The sequence below is a fragment of the Pseudopodoces humilis genome, chromosome 14, assembly GCF_049639895.1.
Source record: "Pseudopodoces humilis isolate 2021_Gansu_Grassland_sample_001 chromosome 14, ASM4963989v1, whole genome shotgun sequence".
Taxonomy (NCBI): domain Eukaryota; kingdom Metazoa; phylum Chordata; class Aves; order Passeriformes; family Paridae; genus Pseudopodoces; species Pseudopodoces humilis.
Window position 1 is genome coordinate 18,833,642 of NC_142213.1, and position 12,680 is coordinate 18,846,321.

Consider the following 12,680-nt stretch of genomic DNA (forward strand, 5'->3'; position numbering starts at 1 on the left):
AGCTGACCACATCCAGTACGTGCTGAGAGCCCGAGGAGGATCCGAGCACCCAAAGCCTGCCTCCCGTAGCCGCGGTACACGAGCAGTTACCGCCCTGGCGAGAAGGAAACTCGCCACTGAAAAACTGAAATTAAGCAGGAATTTAGTGTTAAACTTAGACAGAATGCTTTCCCAAAGTATCCCCCAACATATATTAGTAGTTTACTAACAGCCTGTGGTAAAGAAGAGGAGGAATTCCATGGGCACAATGAAATTGGATCTGCCCCTTGTGCAACTCCTTTTTTTCAGAGCCATGATTCACCTGGTTCCGCTGGTCATTGGCTTTTCTAGGACTGGAAGTTTTGTAGCTTACTCAAAGCAGTGAGAAATCCAGAGCAGCTGAAAGATGAACCACATTTCCCGTTATTCTTGTCCCAGGTTATTTTTTGCACTCCTTTGCAAGAGTTTAAGAAAGACAGGCCTTAGCTTTACATTATGAGCCATGAACTTAAAACGTGCCTATTTTATCATTCTCTACCTGAAAATGCAAACAGTTCTGCATTCTTTTGTAGAGATCTTTAGAATTTCTGGTCTAGAGCTGGGAGGAAGCACAGTAGCCATGAAAGGTTTATTATTTTTGTAGCTGTAACAATGGCTTTAGTTTGGTTTCTGTTTGCATTTCCCCCTTGGCACTCTGTGTGAGCTTTCTAAGCTGTATCAATTTCTGTTGACTCCAAAGCTCATATTTCTCCCATTATTCTTTCAGCCTCGATTCATGGCTACCACCACTCAATCAAAAATATTATCTGCCGTTAAATCCAAGAGTAATTATCAGGGAAAGCTTGGCCCCTTGGCTGAAGAGGTGTGCTGCCTTCCCTCAGCAACCTCCAAAGGCAAGGTCAGTGTGGATGTGACATTTATCACCTTCCCACAAAGGAGTTCATGGAGCTGAAAGCTCCACCTCTGCTGCTTCTTGTACAGTTCAAAGAGTCCCTTGCTTTTACCCCATACATCACCTGCAGGACAATGGAATATAAATATGCCTCATGTAAAAAGGTCTGATACAAACTGGACCAGTTAGCCCAGGGCTCCTCAGCTCACAGTGATCTGTGATTTTAAGGGTGATGCTGAGGGAAAATTGATACCATATTTTCACTATATCCAGGACAAATATGTTTTCATTTCCCTGTACCTCTATCTCTCTTGCTTAGGTTAAAACCCCAACATATTTCATGCTGCTGCCTCTGTCTCTTCTCCCAGTGGCCCGAGTGTGTCAGTTCTGTAATAAAAGTAATAATAAATGCTGCTATTTCTTTCTCAGTCCAGGTGTTTGGAAGGTAGCCAGGCTCATGCTCCTGCAGGAGTAATGCTTCATATTCCTTGGCAAGAACAGACCTTTGTGGGTATCTCTACCATTTGTATAGAAATAACTTCACCCACATAATGGCTGATTAATTAGACTTGAGCACTGCAGATGAGTTGAAAAGTAAGGAGGAGAGAAACCCACAACTTCAGTGTAGAGCCACACTAAGAACAATGCTGACTAATGGCTAATTCAGCCTTTGGACTGGTCAAAATATCAAAATAGTCCTATTTTTCCCAATCAGTGGTGAAACAGTTCTGGTGTAAGACAGCAGCAACCCCACAAACTGGAATTTGGTAATAATATTAATTTGATGTAAAAAATATAAACACTATTTATAGTATGGCATTTGACCTTGAACAAATACTCATGAGGATCAAACACATAAAGTTCATGCAACCCCAAAATTTTTCCTTTTCAAGCTGTAAATTCAAAGGGGAGGGCATTAGGTGTTAGGTTTTACATGCTTGGTTTAGTTTAGTTTAGTTTAGTTTAGTTTAGTTTAGTTTAGTTTAGTTAACTTAGTTTACTGCACCCCCTGCAGTCTGTGCTTGTCATTTAGACCATGAAATGCCCTCTGCCCCTAATACAGAATAAAGGAATTCCTTTAGCTTTATTTCCCCAGGAATACATAACTGGAAAAACAGGATCAAACTGCATGTTTTATATTTTCCAGCTGATGAAATGTACTTGGGCTGAGAGAGTGCACTAGAAACGAACACCAGCACTTCTCAAAAGCTTGAGGAAAAGTGAGAGGGGAAAGAAACAGAGAAAGAATAAAACAGGAAAGAGATAAGAGAAAAAGAAGAAACTGGGTATACTACAACAGTGAAATGCAAGGAAAGGCACTATAAGTGGAAAGTATATGAAATGAGGAAAATTAAAATCATGCAAAGATGAAATTAAACTGAAAAAAAATTGTAATCCTTTTTTTTTAGAGAGAAGTAGAAGCTAGAACAATAGAAAATAAGGGGAGAAAAGCAAGGCATGAAAATATCTTTTAAATAGAAATAAATTACAGTTCATGTATCTGTTAGAGGCATGATCACACAGAAGTGGAAATGGAGAGCAGGTGAGAAGATGATCCTAAAGTCCTTCAAAGAAAAGAAAGATCACCATTTGAAGGACTCATATGCACCCCACTGAAATCAGTGGGTGCCACAGTAATGTATACATGAAAATACAGTAATTACAATAATTACCAGCAAACAGGAAAAACACAGCAATAATTACCAGCAAGCAGAACTACATGTGATGTGAAGAGATATGTTATGTTTCTTAAGTCATTAACCTGAATTATCAGCTAATTCCTTCCAGCTTCACAAAATAGCTGGACCTATTAAGATCCCAGGAGGTGACTCAGCTCATGCCCCCTGTGTTCCCCAGGGCAGAGGGGAGCAGGAACAGCCCTGGCACCGTGCTGCTCATCCCTCCAGGAACCAGCACAAGCCAAGGCCACCTCACCTTCCAGTAAAAGACACTCAAAGAACCCAGTGCCAGATCCTGAGCAGGATCCTGTGACCATGGTGCTATTCTGTAACTCTAAATTCATTACTTGGACCTGGGTGCTGGGAAAATACCCCCGTGTTTGTCATGGAATGTTCTGTATGATTTCCACTGGGTAGAATTTTATTTTTGGTCCCTTTTCCTGCTGAAACACTGTTCTCTCAAAGTTTTTATTCATCACTTTGACATATACCTTTCCTGAGAGTTGTTGGCTAGCACAGGGTCTATCTAACATTTACATCATTAAAATATCCATAATTCTCATCAGCAAAAGACTTGGAATAAAATACAGCTTCTTTGAGTGGTGTCAATGAAATCCCCATTTTTAGTGTGTTTCCAGTCCAAGAGTGCTCTTGGTGGCACAGAAGTGGCGCTGTCTCTTTGGTTCTGTTGCTTCTCAGATTTCTCTTTTTTTCCACACAGAAAAGAATTAAAAATACCCCCATTTTATATGTCAACTTCTAAAGTGTGATCCTGACACACAGTAAAGGCATGCAACAAAGTCTGGTGCAAAAGACAGAAAATCTCCCTGAGAATAGTTTCAGGTGACAATGTTAGGCAGAAAAAACCCAAATTTTAAGGAAGTCAGCTGAAGACCAACCATATCTAGAAGTGTATTTACATAATTAATTGTCTATAAATTCAGAATGATCAATTATAATGTATATATATGATCTGATTTATAAATTCAGAATGATCAAGGCAGTTTGGCAGATTCCAGTTTATCCACCTAAAGCAACCACAGTGTAGTTCCAATGCAAACCATAATTTATTTAACATATGGTTCCAAATGCTAGCCAGAGCTTCCTAACTCAGTTCAGTTAGCTGAAGCATGCATGTTTTACCCCCAAACTCTGACTATTTAAACTGACAAGGCTATTTTGGTTGCTGTTTTGTGAAACAAGCAGGGACAACTCGCTGCGAGCGCTTGGTGATCTTTAACTACCACATTAACACTCCCAATTGCAGTTTATCAGCGTGAAGCGGCCAAAACCAGCCCAAAAGCGTGGACTGGAGAGTTAAAATTGGCTCCTGAAAGTAACAGAATATTCACCCACTTAGCCCAATCCTACAGAGTTTTCTTTCCCTTATTTTCTTCCCTACATCTCGAACTTCGTTTCCATCACCTCTTGCCTTCTTTAACCTTGTTTCTGCTGCTGATTGGGAAACCCGAAAATTGACAGGGATTTGATGGCAGCCATCCCTGTCCAGAGTCCCAGGGATTTTCCCATTCTTCTGGGGCTGTAATCTTTCGGGAGCAGGGGCCAGGGCTATTTTGGCCGCACAACGTGGGACCTGTTTCGGTTGCTAAGTAAACACAAACTGTATTCAGGGCGCTGGGTGAGCCATGCAGGAGACAAGCAGAGTTATCTGCTGAGTGCTTTCTTGGCCCGATCACATGCACATGACTGTGCCACTCGTGAGATACGGCTTGCACTGTCTCGCTTTGCTGCTCAGGTGAAAGCGAGAGGAGAATTTGACCTTTCAAAGCCTTTTGAGCCTCTCAAACCGCTCGCCCCGCACGTGGGGCAGTGGCACGGCAGTGAGAGAGAGTGATCCCGGCACGGGCGCTGCTCCCGGGGCGCTGGGCAGAGCCAGCACGGGGGATGCACGGGGGATGCACGGGGCATGCACGGGGGATGCAGAGAGCGCAGAGATTGTCCCTGACACTCCCGCACACGCCAGGAGCTCGCCCCAGCTCCAGCGCCGCGACAGGGCCGAGGGAAGCTCCCCATGCGCTCTCACACGGGCCGGGAGGGGACACGAGAGGCACACACGGCGAATGCTGCGGGTGTTGCACCGGGGGCAGCGGGAGGCAACCCCAGTTTGCAGAGCAGCCCCGACGGGCGGAACCCCCGCTCTGAGAGCGGAGCGGATCGTGCCTCCCCCCGCCCCCGGGGGCTCCCGCCTCTCCCCCGGCTCCCCGCGCCGGGCCGCCGCCCCCGCCCAGCGCTGCGGAGCCCGCGGGGGCGGCGGCGCTGCCGAGGATGCGCTGGCGGAGCGCCCGGAGAGCGTCACGGCGGGGAGGGCCCCGCGCCTCCGCCGGGACATAAAGAGCGGAGCGGGGAGCGGTGGCGGCAGCAGCGCTCGGGAGCTCCCGCGGCGGCCACCGGGGAATCCCCTCAGCGCTTCCCCTCAGCGATCCCCTCAGCGATCCCCTCAGCGATCCCCTCAGCGCTTCCCCTCAGCGCTTCCCCTCAGCGCTTCCCTCAGCGCTTCCCCTCAGCGCTTCCCCTCAGCGCTTCCCCTCAGCGCTTCCCCTCAGCGCTTCCCCTCAGCGCTTCCCCTCAGCGCTTCCCCTCAGCGCTTCCCCTCAGCGCTTCCCCTCAGCGCTCCCCTCAGCGCTCACTCACCGCGCCCTCAGAGCTCCCTCAGGGCTCCCTCAGCGATCCCTCACGCGCTCTCGCTCCGCACAGCGCCCCGAGGTAAGCGCGGCTGCGGGGCTGGGGTTGGGGCTGTGCGGGGCTGGGACTGTGCGGGGCTGTGTCTGTGTCTGTGCGGGGCTGTGTGGGGCTGTGCGGGGCTGTGTCTGTCTGTGCGGGGCTGTGGCTGTGGCTGTGCGGGGCTGTGGCTGTGGCTGTGCGGGGCTGTGGCTGTGGCTGTGCGGAGCTGTGGCTGTGGCTGTGTCTGTGCGGGGCTGTGTGGAGCTGTGCGGAGCTGTGTCTGTGGCTGTGCGGAGCTGTGTAGGGCTGTGCGGAGCTGTGTAGGGCTGTGCGGAGCTGTGTCTGTGGCTGTGCGGAGCTGTGTGGGGCTGTGCGGAGCTGTGTGGGGCTGTGGCTCTGCGGGGCAGTGCGGGACAGCGGGTGCCGAGGGCCCCGCCGTGCCCGCAGCCCGGGCTGACAGCCGTGCCCTGCCCGCAGCCCATGACTCTGAACCGCGGGGACAAGCGGAGGGGCAGCACGCCGTTCGCGGCCCAGCAGCACCTGCACCGCCGCAGCATGCCCGTGGACGAGCGCGACCTGCGGCCGCTGCCGCCCGGAGAGCTGTCGGGCTTGGTGCGCTGCACCTCGTACAGCCCCGGCGGGCAGCACCGCCAGAGCTGGGCCTCCGACTCCTCCGACTCCGTCATCTCCTCGGGCAGCGACTCGGACGGCGGCCTCTACAAGGTGATCCTGCTGGGCGAGCACGGCGTGGGCAAGACCAGCCTGGCGCGCATCTTCGGCGGCGTGGAGGAGTGCGCGGACGCCGAGGAGGCCGGTGAGGGCACAGCGGGCTCGGAGCCTTCCCTGCCATCCCCTCCCGGGCCACCGGCAGGGACGGAGCACAATAACTTCTTCTGCTGAATTTTATTCATTTATTTATTTATTTCAATTTTCTATAGGAAATACATACGACAGATCAATTATAGTTGATGGAGAAGAAGCGTCTCTCGTGGTGTTTGATATATGGGAGCAGGTACCTACAGCTCTTTCTTATGCTTTTGCTTTATGGCTTGGTCTGTAGTTCTATTAAAAAAAATTTAAAAAATCAAAAAGTAGAAATGGAACAACTATACCTATTTGCTCAATCAGATAAGTGACATTAAAAAATTAGAGCTCATACTGCCTTTTTTCTCTCTGCAATTAATTTCTTGTAGCTAGGCAGGCAGTTTAAAACCCTGAATAGAGCTGAGCATTCTCTTAATGCTTTGAATAATCAGTATCTGTCATGAACAGCTCAGGGAATTACTGTAAAAATTGAGATTATCAATCCTGATATTATTTCTGGAAACAAGAGTAATTTCTTTTGTTTGGTATTTTAAATAACAAAATCTTTGAAATTTTGGGGAGATTGGCTTACTTTTTTTTACTGACTTTTTTAATAATAAAGCTAAGAAAAAAAAATCTTGAAGGTGCTTAGGGTAATAAATCATCACTCAGTGTTGAATAGATTTTTCAGCACAATAAATCTATTTCTTGTCTGTTGTTTCAGGATGACAGCCAATGGCTCCAGAACCACTGCATGAAGATGGGAGATGCCTATATTATTGTATACTCAGTGACAGACAAAGTTAGTTTTGAAAAGGCTTCTGAGCTAAGAATCCAGCTGAGAAGAGCAAGGCAGACAGAGGACATCCCTATTATCCTTGTGGGAAATAAAAGTGACCTGGTCAGGTCCCGGGAGGTCTCAGTTGATGGTAAGAGCCACTGAATTTCACAAGTGCTGACTAAAGTAGTAGCAAAGGCTGTGCAGGATCAGAGCCAGTGGGAATGGCCTGGGTTTGATGAAGAAAAATGCGTGATTTGAGACTCACTGGGGTAGTGGAGCCAGCTGGTTTGTGCTGAAGGGCTTGGTACCACAGAAAACACTGGGGATGGCTGTGGGGGAAATGTGTGGCTGTGCAGAGCTCTGAGCTGCAGTGTGAGAGCAAGATGCATTAGAGCTGCAGTTTTAGAGCAGGACTAATAAAACCAGGCTTTAATTGTGTGGTACATGTGCAGCAGCTCTTGCCAGGCTTGGGATGTGACAGTCTGAGCTGTGCTCTTTAGGGACACAGTGGCATGTCACAGAGCCTGTGCAGCCCTTTCTGCTGGAGGTGACTCCACATTTGAGCTGAGCTGGTGGGACCAGGCTCACACAATTCAAAAGTCTTCTTGTGTATCTTCTCAGCTGTGATCAGTGAGAATCCTCTCAGCCAATTCCAGCTGGAATTTGGGTGCCTAGAGCACAGGAACCAGTGCCAACACCACAGTATCAATTCTGCTTATTTAAACACTGTCTGAGGCTTTTTCTTTGGCTGGATTTTGTTTTGTTTTGGGGTGTTTTTTTTTGCCTTGCACTGGAAAGAATATTCTGAAACATTGGTGCCTTGATGATGAACCATCTCTCCCTATCTGGCTTCCCATGCTCCGAGTGTTAAATTCCTGCACAGCGAATTACTGGAGTTTATCAGGAGATTACTTTTTCAGGCTGGAGCAGGGCATGGTTGAGCTGTCCTAGTTCTGGCATCTGTACTTTCCTCAGGTTTACAACTCTGCCATTATTTACTTCAGCTGACTGTGGAAATTTGTGCTGCAGATATGTTCCAGGGTTAAGTGCTTATGTCCAGAACAATGAACATCTTGTATTTCAAATTCAGCCCTGGTCAGATTCAGTGGTACACAACATTGTGACCTCTACTGATGTGTGTTCAATGACTTGACCTTGTGGCCTGTATCAGCTCCACTTCTATTGGTGTGGAAAACTCACTTGTTACAGCAAGGCAGAGGTGCAGAATTGCTCAACAGCTCCCAGAATAAACTCCATTTCTTTTTTTATCTCACTGTAGTGGGTCTTTACCAAAAGTCAGTTAAATGCAAAACCAGGGCACTCAAAGTGCTCCTTATCAAACTGCAAACATGTTTCCAAGAGCCTCTCCTAAACCAGCTTCAGCTCTCAAACAGATCAGGGGCAGCCTGGCTGAAGGACCACTGCTGCCATCTATTCAGTTCCATTGATCAAATGAGATTTCTGACCATAGCACACAACAAAACCAAGAAGAGTAAGGGAGCAAAACCATGAGAGCAAATTTGGGTTTTCCTATTTTGCAGTAAAGCTCTTTCATGGCACTGAGGGCTCTTCCCTTACTTAGGGCCAGTTTTTGTTGTGTTTTTCTGACAATATGTGAAGAGAAAACGTCCATCTCCACTCATCTTCCTTTTTGTCTCTCTGTGCAGAGGGCAGGGCCTGTGCTGTGGTGTTTGACTGCAAGTTCATCGAGACCTCAGCTGCTCTGCACCACAATGTGAAGGATCTGTTCGAGGGCATTGTACGGCAGATCCGGCTGCGCAAGGACAGCAAGGAGGACAACGCCCGCAGGATGGCCAACACCAAGAGGAGGGAGAGCATCAGCAAAAAGGCCAAGAGATTCCTTGGCAGAATTGTGGCAAAGAACAACAAGAAGATGGCTTTCAAAGCAAAATCAAAGTCTTGCCATGACTTGTCTGTGCTATAGGAGCTTTCAGCAGGGGCGGGTGATGAACAAGCCCCTGGCTCCTCACAAGTGTGCCGAGGATCCTCGTGCTGGGAACAGCCAGGACTTCTCCACTGAGACTCTCGTTCATGCCTTAAGGTGCTCAAGCAAGTCTGGAAGTTACACTACAGCGCTCCATTGATAAATGGTTTAAGTTTCAGTGTGTGCAAGTAAATGAACTAACTTGAAATATGAGGCTTGACATGCCCACTGTGTACATATGTTCTTTATCTTCTTGTCTTGTGGATACCAGAGATGCAAAGATAAGAAAGGATAATTATCACCATAGACTTGTCTCGTTTGCAGAGCAAAACTTAAACTTGTACGCAGGCTCGTACGCTCTTTTTAGTATAAAGCAAGCAGTGATAAATCTTTTTAAACTCAAATGTGGGGAGGGGGGAGTAGAACCACAGTAGAATGGGAGAAAACAAATTATATATATATTTAAATACAGAACAGATATCATTTTATGAAATTAATTTGCACTTCCATTAACTGTTATTCAATTAATTGGTTACTTGTTTACATGCAGATTTTATAATAAAATATTATTTCCTGTTATAATAAACTGTGCTTTTCTCATAGTGTGGATAAAGAATGAGAGAGCAGTATTTCTATACTGACCTTTTTCCACCGCACAAAATGTTATACACAGACTGAAGATTTACATGTGATAAAGTTCTGGAACAAGGTGAATTGGGAAAATCCTCTGTCCTTTTCTTTGATAGAGAGTTTCTTTAAAAAGTAAACCCTGCTTTTATGAACACTCTGCTTCAACAGCTCTTCTTGGCAAGGGAGCCTCTGACCCTTCATATTATTGTTCATCCTCAACCTGGCTCTCATCAGCTCTGGCAGGAGCAAGGCTTTATATACAGCCTTTAGTGAGATTGATGTGTTGTGTTTATATTGATAAATTGAGCCCTGTAATGTTTGAAGTCCTCTTCTGGCTTGAAGGTCTTGTGTTACAGCCAATAAGCAAATGCAGGAGGTTGGTTTTTTCCTTCCTGGCAGCAGTATAATTGTCCAACCTACTCCCACTCCTGTAGATAGCTTCCAGTGCTTTCAAGAAGTTCAGGCTGGCAAGGGTGTTTGAAGGAGTTGTAGGATTCAGTTGTGTACAGTGGCCTTCAGTGCTGTTTTTGTGGCAATTTAGTGTGTAATAATTGATTTTCCCCTATCTGCTATCAATGAAGTTAAAACCAAATATTGCAGTGCAGGAACTGGGACAGCATTTTCTTTATAAATTCTTCTTCATAGGAAACATTCTCTTAAAAATAATCCATAAAGTCTGTTCTCAAAGCCCATAAAACACACATTCCTCTGCCTCTTTCCACTGTCCCTGCCTGAGTTCAGTTCATTAGAGATTGTTCCAGCTGCCTGAGAGCACAGTTTGTCCATGGTGTCAGAGGGGCTGAGCTTTCCCAAAGCTCTGGGAGGCTTCCTCAGATCTCACACCTTGCACTGGGCTGCCAGAGCTCGGACAAACAGCTCTCCACGGAGTTATTCCATGTTCCTCAGCACAGGAATTCACATGGGGAATGCAAGAATTAGGAAATGAACATCTCCTGCTGTGCTGCTGCTGGGCCTGGCTGGTTACATGCCAAGTTTAGCTTATGTTGCTGCTAACAGGTCACATTTCTTGTGAAGTGCTGCCTTTGTGTCCTGAGTGGTCTAAAGTGACCGATTCTGTCCTGCAGTCAAAGCTCACATTTACCTGAGCAGACACTTTAATTGGATTTGGCTTTATTTTTCCACTAGCCTTTCTTCCTGGCAAGTTATTTTTCTATTACATATCTATCACTGCCTATTATATATCTATTATTATCCATTATGGGACATCTGACCACTGTCAGAGTATGGCACCGGGCATCTCTGTACATGGAAACTTTTAATGTCAACACCAATTGTCAAACTTCAATTGCCAGCTGTCAAAGCAATTGCTCTAATCCTGAAAATTCTACAGCAAAGTGTCCAAGTTTGGCACATCCCTATTCAGGTACGTGCCAAGGTTAATGGCAAAACTACATCGTGTTCCCTGCTGGCAAAGCCTCGGACTTCTGGTTGCCCTTTGCTTTCACAGTGGCCAGGAAAGGACTGACCTGTCTGGCTGATTTATGGGATGAAATCCTGTCCATAAGAAGCACCAGGAATGGGATGCACACCTGGAGTGTAAGACTGGGTGTTCACAAAGTGACAACAATCTCTTGTGTCACTGCAGCTGCAAAATCTCTTCAAGGCTGTGGTTACCAGCTGGGGTTTTTGCACACTGACATAGAAATCAGATGGTTTTTACTGTTCATGAATTCACAGGTCGGTTTGGGGCAGTTCTTAAGCCTCAGATATTTCTGAGGAGCTCTAACATGTTCCTAGTGGCTCATTTAAACTGTAGAGAAGAATTTGTATTTTGGAAGTGTGTCATATAGGATACTGTGAGACAATAAACTGTGAGTCACTCTAAAGAAACATAGGCTAATCTAGAATGTTTTCTATCACTTGTTGATATTGCACAATTAAATACTTATTCAAATCCTCATTGTATTTTTCTTTCATTCATTTGTTTGTACAGGTATTAGCATAATTCAGCCATGGCTCTTGAGGAGAGGAAGGTTTGTTTTTATTGCATCTCTGACAATAATTGCTCCAGACCAAGATCATATTCTATGCTGTGGAAGTATTATCATGAGTAGTATTTTGCAGAGATTTTGAAGCTCCTGGAAGATATCCTGCCCAGGAAAAAAAAAAAAAAAATTGTTCTAATTTATTGGAATTTCCAAGCGGAGTTTTTGGAAGCACATATGAAGCACTAGATAAAAATCAGTAACAGGCTGACAAATGTCTCTAAAAATCAACTTTCTTCAAAAGGTTTTCTGTATCCTCAAACATTTGAAAGTCATCTATAAGTTTTTGCAATTTGAGATGTTTTCCTGGTGTGGTTACTCAGATTCTTGTCATTAATGGGGTGAATCTGTCACATCAAAAATACTGAGTCCCAGACAGCAACATTTTCTCTAATTATTAAGTAGAACAGAGTATAAGGGGTAACACGTGAGTTTTCTTATTTTTTGCCAATGCACATCAGTTTTAATTTGGAGAGACAGTTCACACAGTCATTTAATCTTTACTGCTTTCTCTGCTGCTGCCAGCTGAAGTTCCCACTACTGCTAATTGTGGTGGTGGATTCTGTGTTGGCACAAATCCATTTGGAACAGACAGTTATTAACAGGCACAGTGCAAGGACATTGCCTTTTAGATGTGACACACATGTTAGGAAAACAAATCAAACCCTCTGTGCTTGCTGTGCTAAATTAGGCTCTCTACATTCTTCACCATATGAAAAAAAGTGAAAAATAGCATTCCTCCACCTGCCAAAACCACGAAGCATAAAATCATGTCACATAAATATAGATGAAATGTTATCTGCTGGGGAAGACTTGGCATCACCAAAAATGAAGTTTTACTCAGAAGCATTTTCTCAAAATAGGAGTAGAAAAACCAGAGCATGATCTACATAGTAACATTGCATAACATCACCACTCCTCACTGAGAAGGAAAATATAGTGAGTTGACAGTGATTAAGAATGCAGCCTATGTCAGAAGATGTAAGATGTAGCCTAAAAAAAGCGAGTTAATACTTATGTCATGCTGAAATTTACTTCAGTGCTCTTAATTTTATTGAAAGACCATACAGGTTCAATTTCAAGTACATCCCAGAGACCTGAATGAATCTGCAGTTGCAATCAAAAGTGTTCCCTGTTCATTCCAGGAGGTTTAACTCATAATTTACCAATGACTTTAACTCATAATTTACCACAAGACCCCTGGCATTGTGATGGACACCTTGATTCCCTCTTTGCACAAAGGAATTGAACACCAATACTACTGAAAATACGAGTCTCTAAA

General features: G+C 45.4%; 1 protein-coding gene across 1 annotated transcript; it reads left to right on the forward strand.

Annotated features, from left to right (window-relative positions):
* The first annotated feature begins 4,944 nt into the window (after positions 1–4,944).
* Positions 4,945–9,348, forward strand: RRAD (RRAD, Ras related glycolysis inhibitor and calcium channel regulator). The gene is made up of 5 exons (XM_005533903.3): positions 4,945–5,274; positions 5,710–6,046; positions 6,171–6,244; positions 6,761–6,965; positions 8,485–9,348. The coding sequence occupies exons 2-5, from the start codon at positions 5,713–5,715 to the stop codon at positions 8,760–8,762; spliced, it is 891 nt and encodes a 296-aa protein (XP_005533960.2). The 5' UTR covers positions 4,945–5,274; positions 5,710–5,712; the 3' UTR covers positions 8,763–9,348.
* The last annotated feature ends 3,332 nt before the right edge of the window (positions 9,349–12,680 follow it).

Bases quoted from the DNA above. Each gene is read 5' to 3' on its own strand.
- RRAD (XM_005533903.3), top strand. From the start codon at position 5,713: ATGACTCTGAACCGCGGGGACAAGCGGAGGGGCAGCACGCCGTTCGCG. The intron at 6,047-6,170 runs GTGAGGGCACAG...AATTTTCTATAG, and splicing joins CGCGGACGCCGAGGAGGCCG to GAAATACATACGACAGATCA. The intron at 6,245-6,760 runs GTACCTACAGCT...CTGTTGTTTCAG, and splicing joins TGTTTGATATATGGGAGCAG to GATGACAGCCAATGGCTCCA.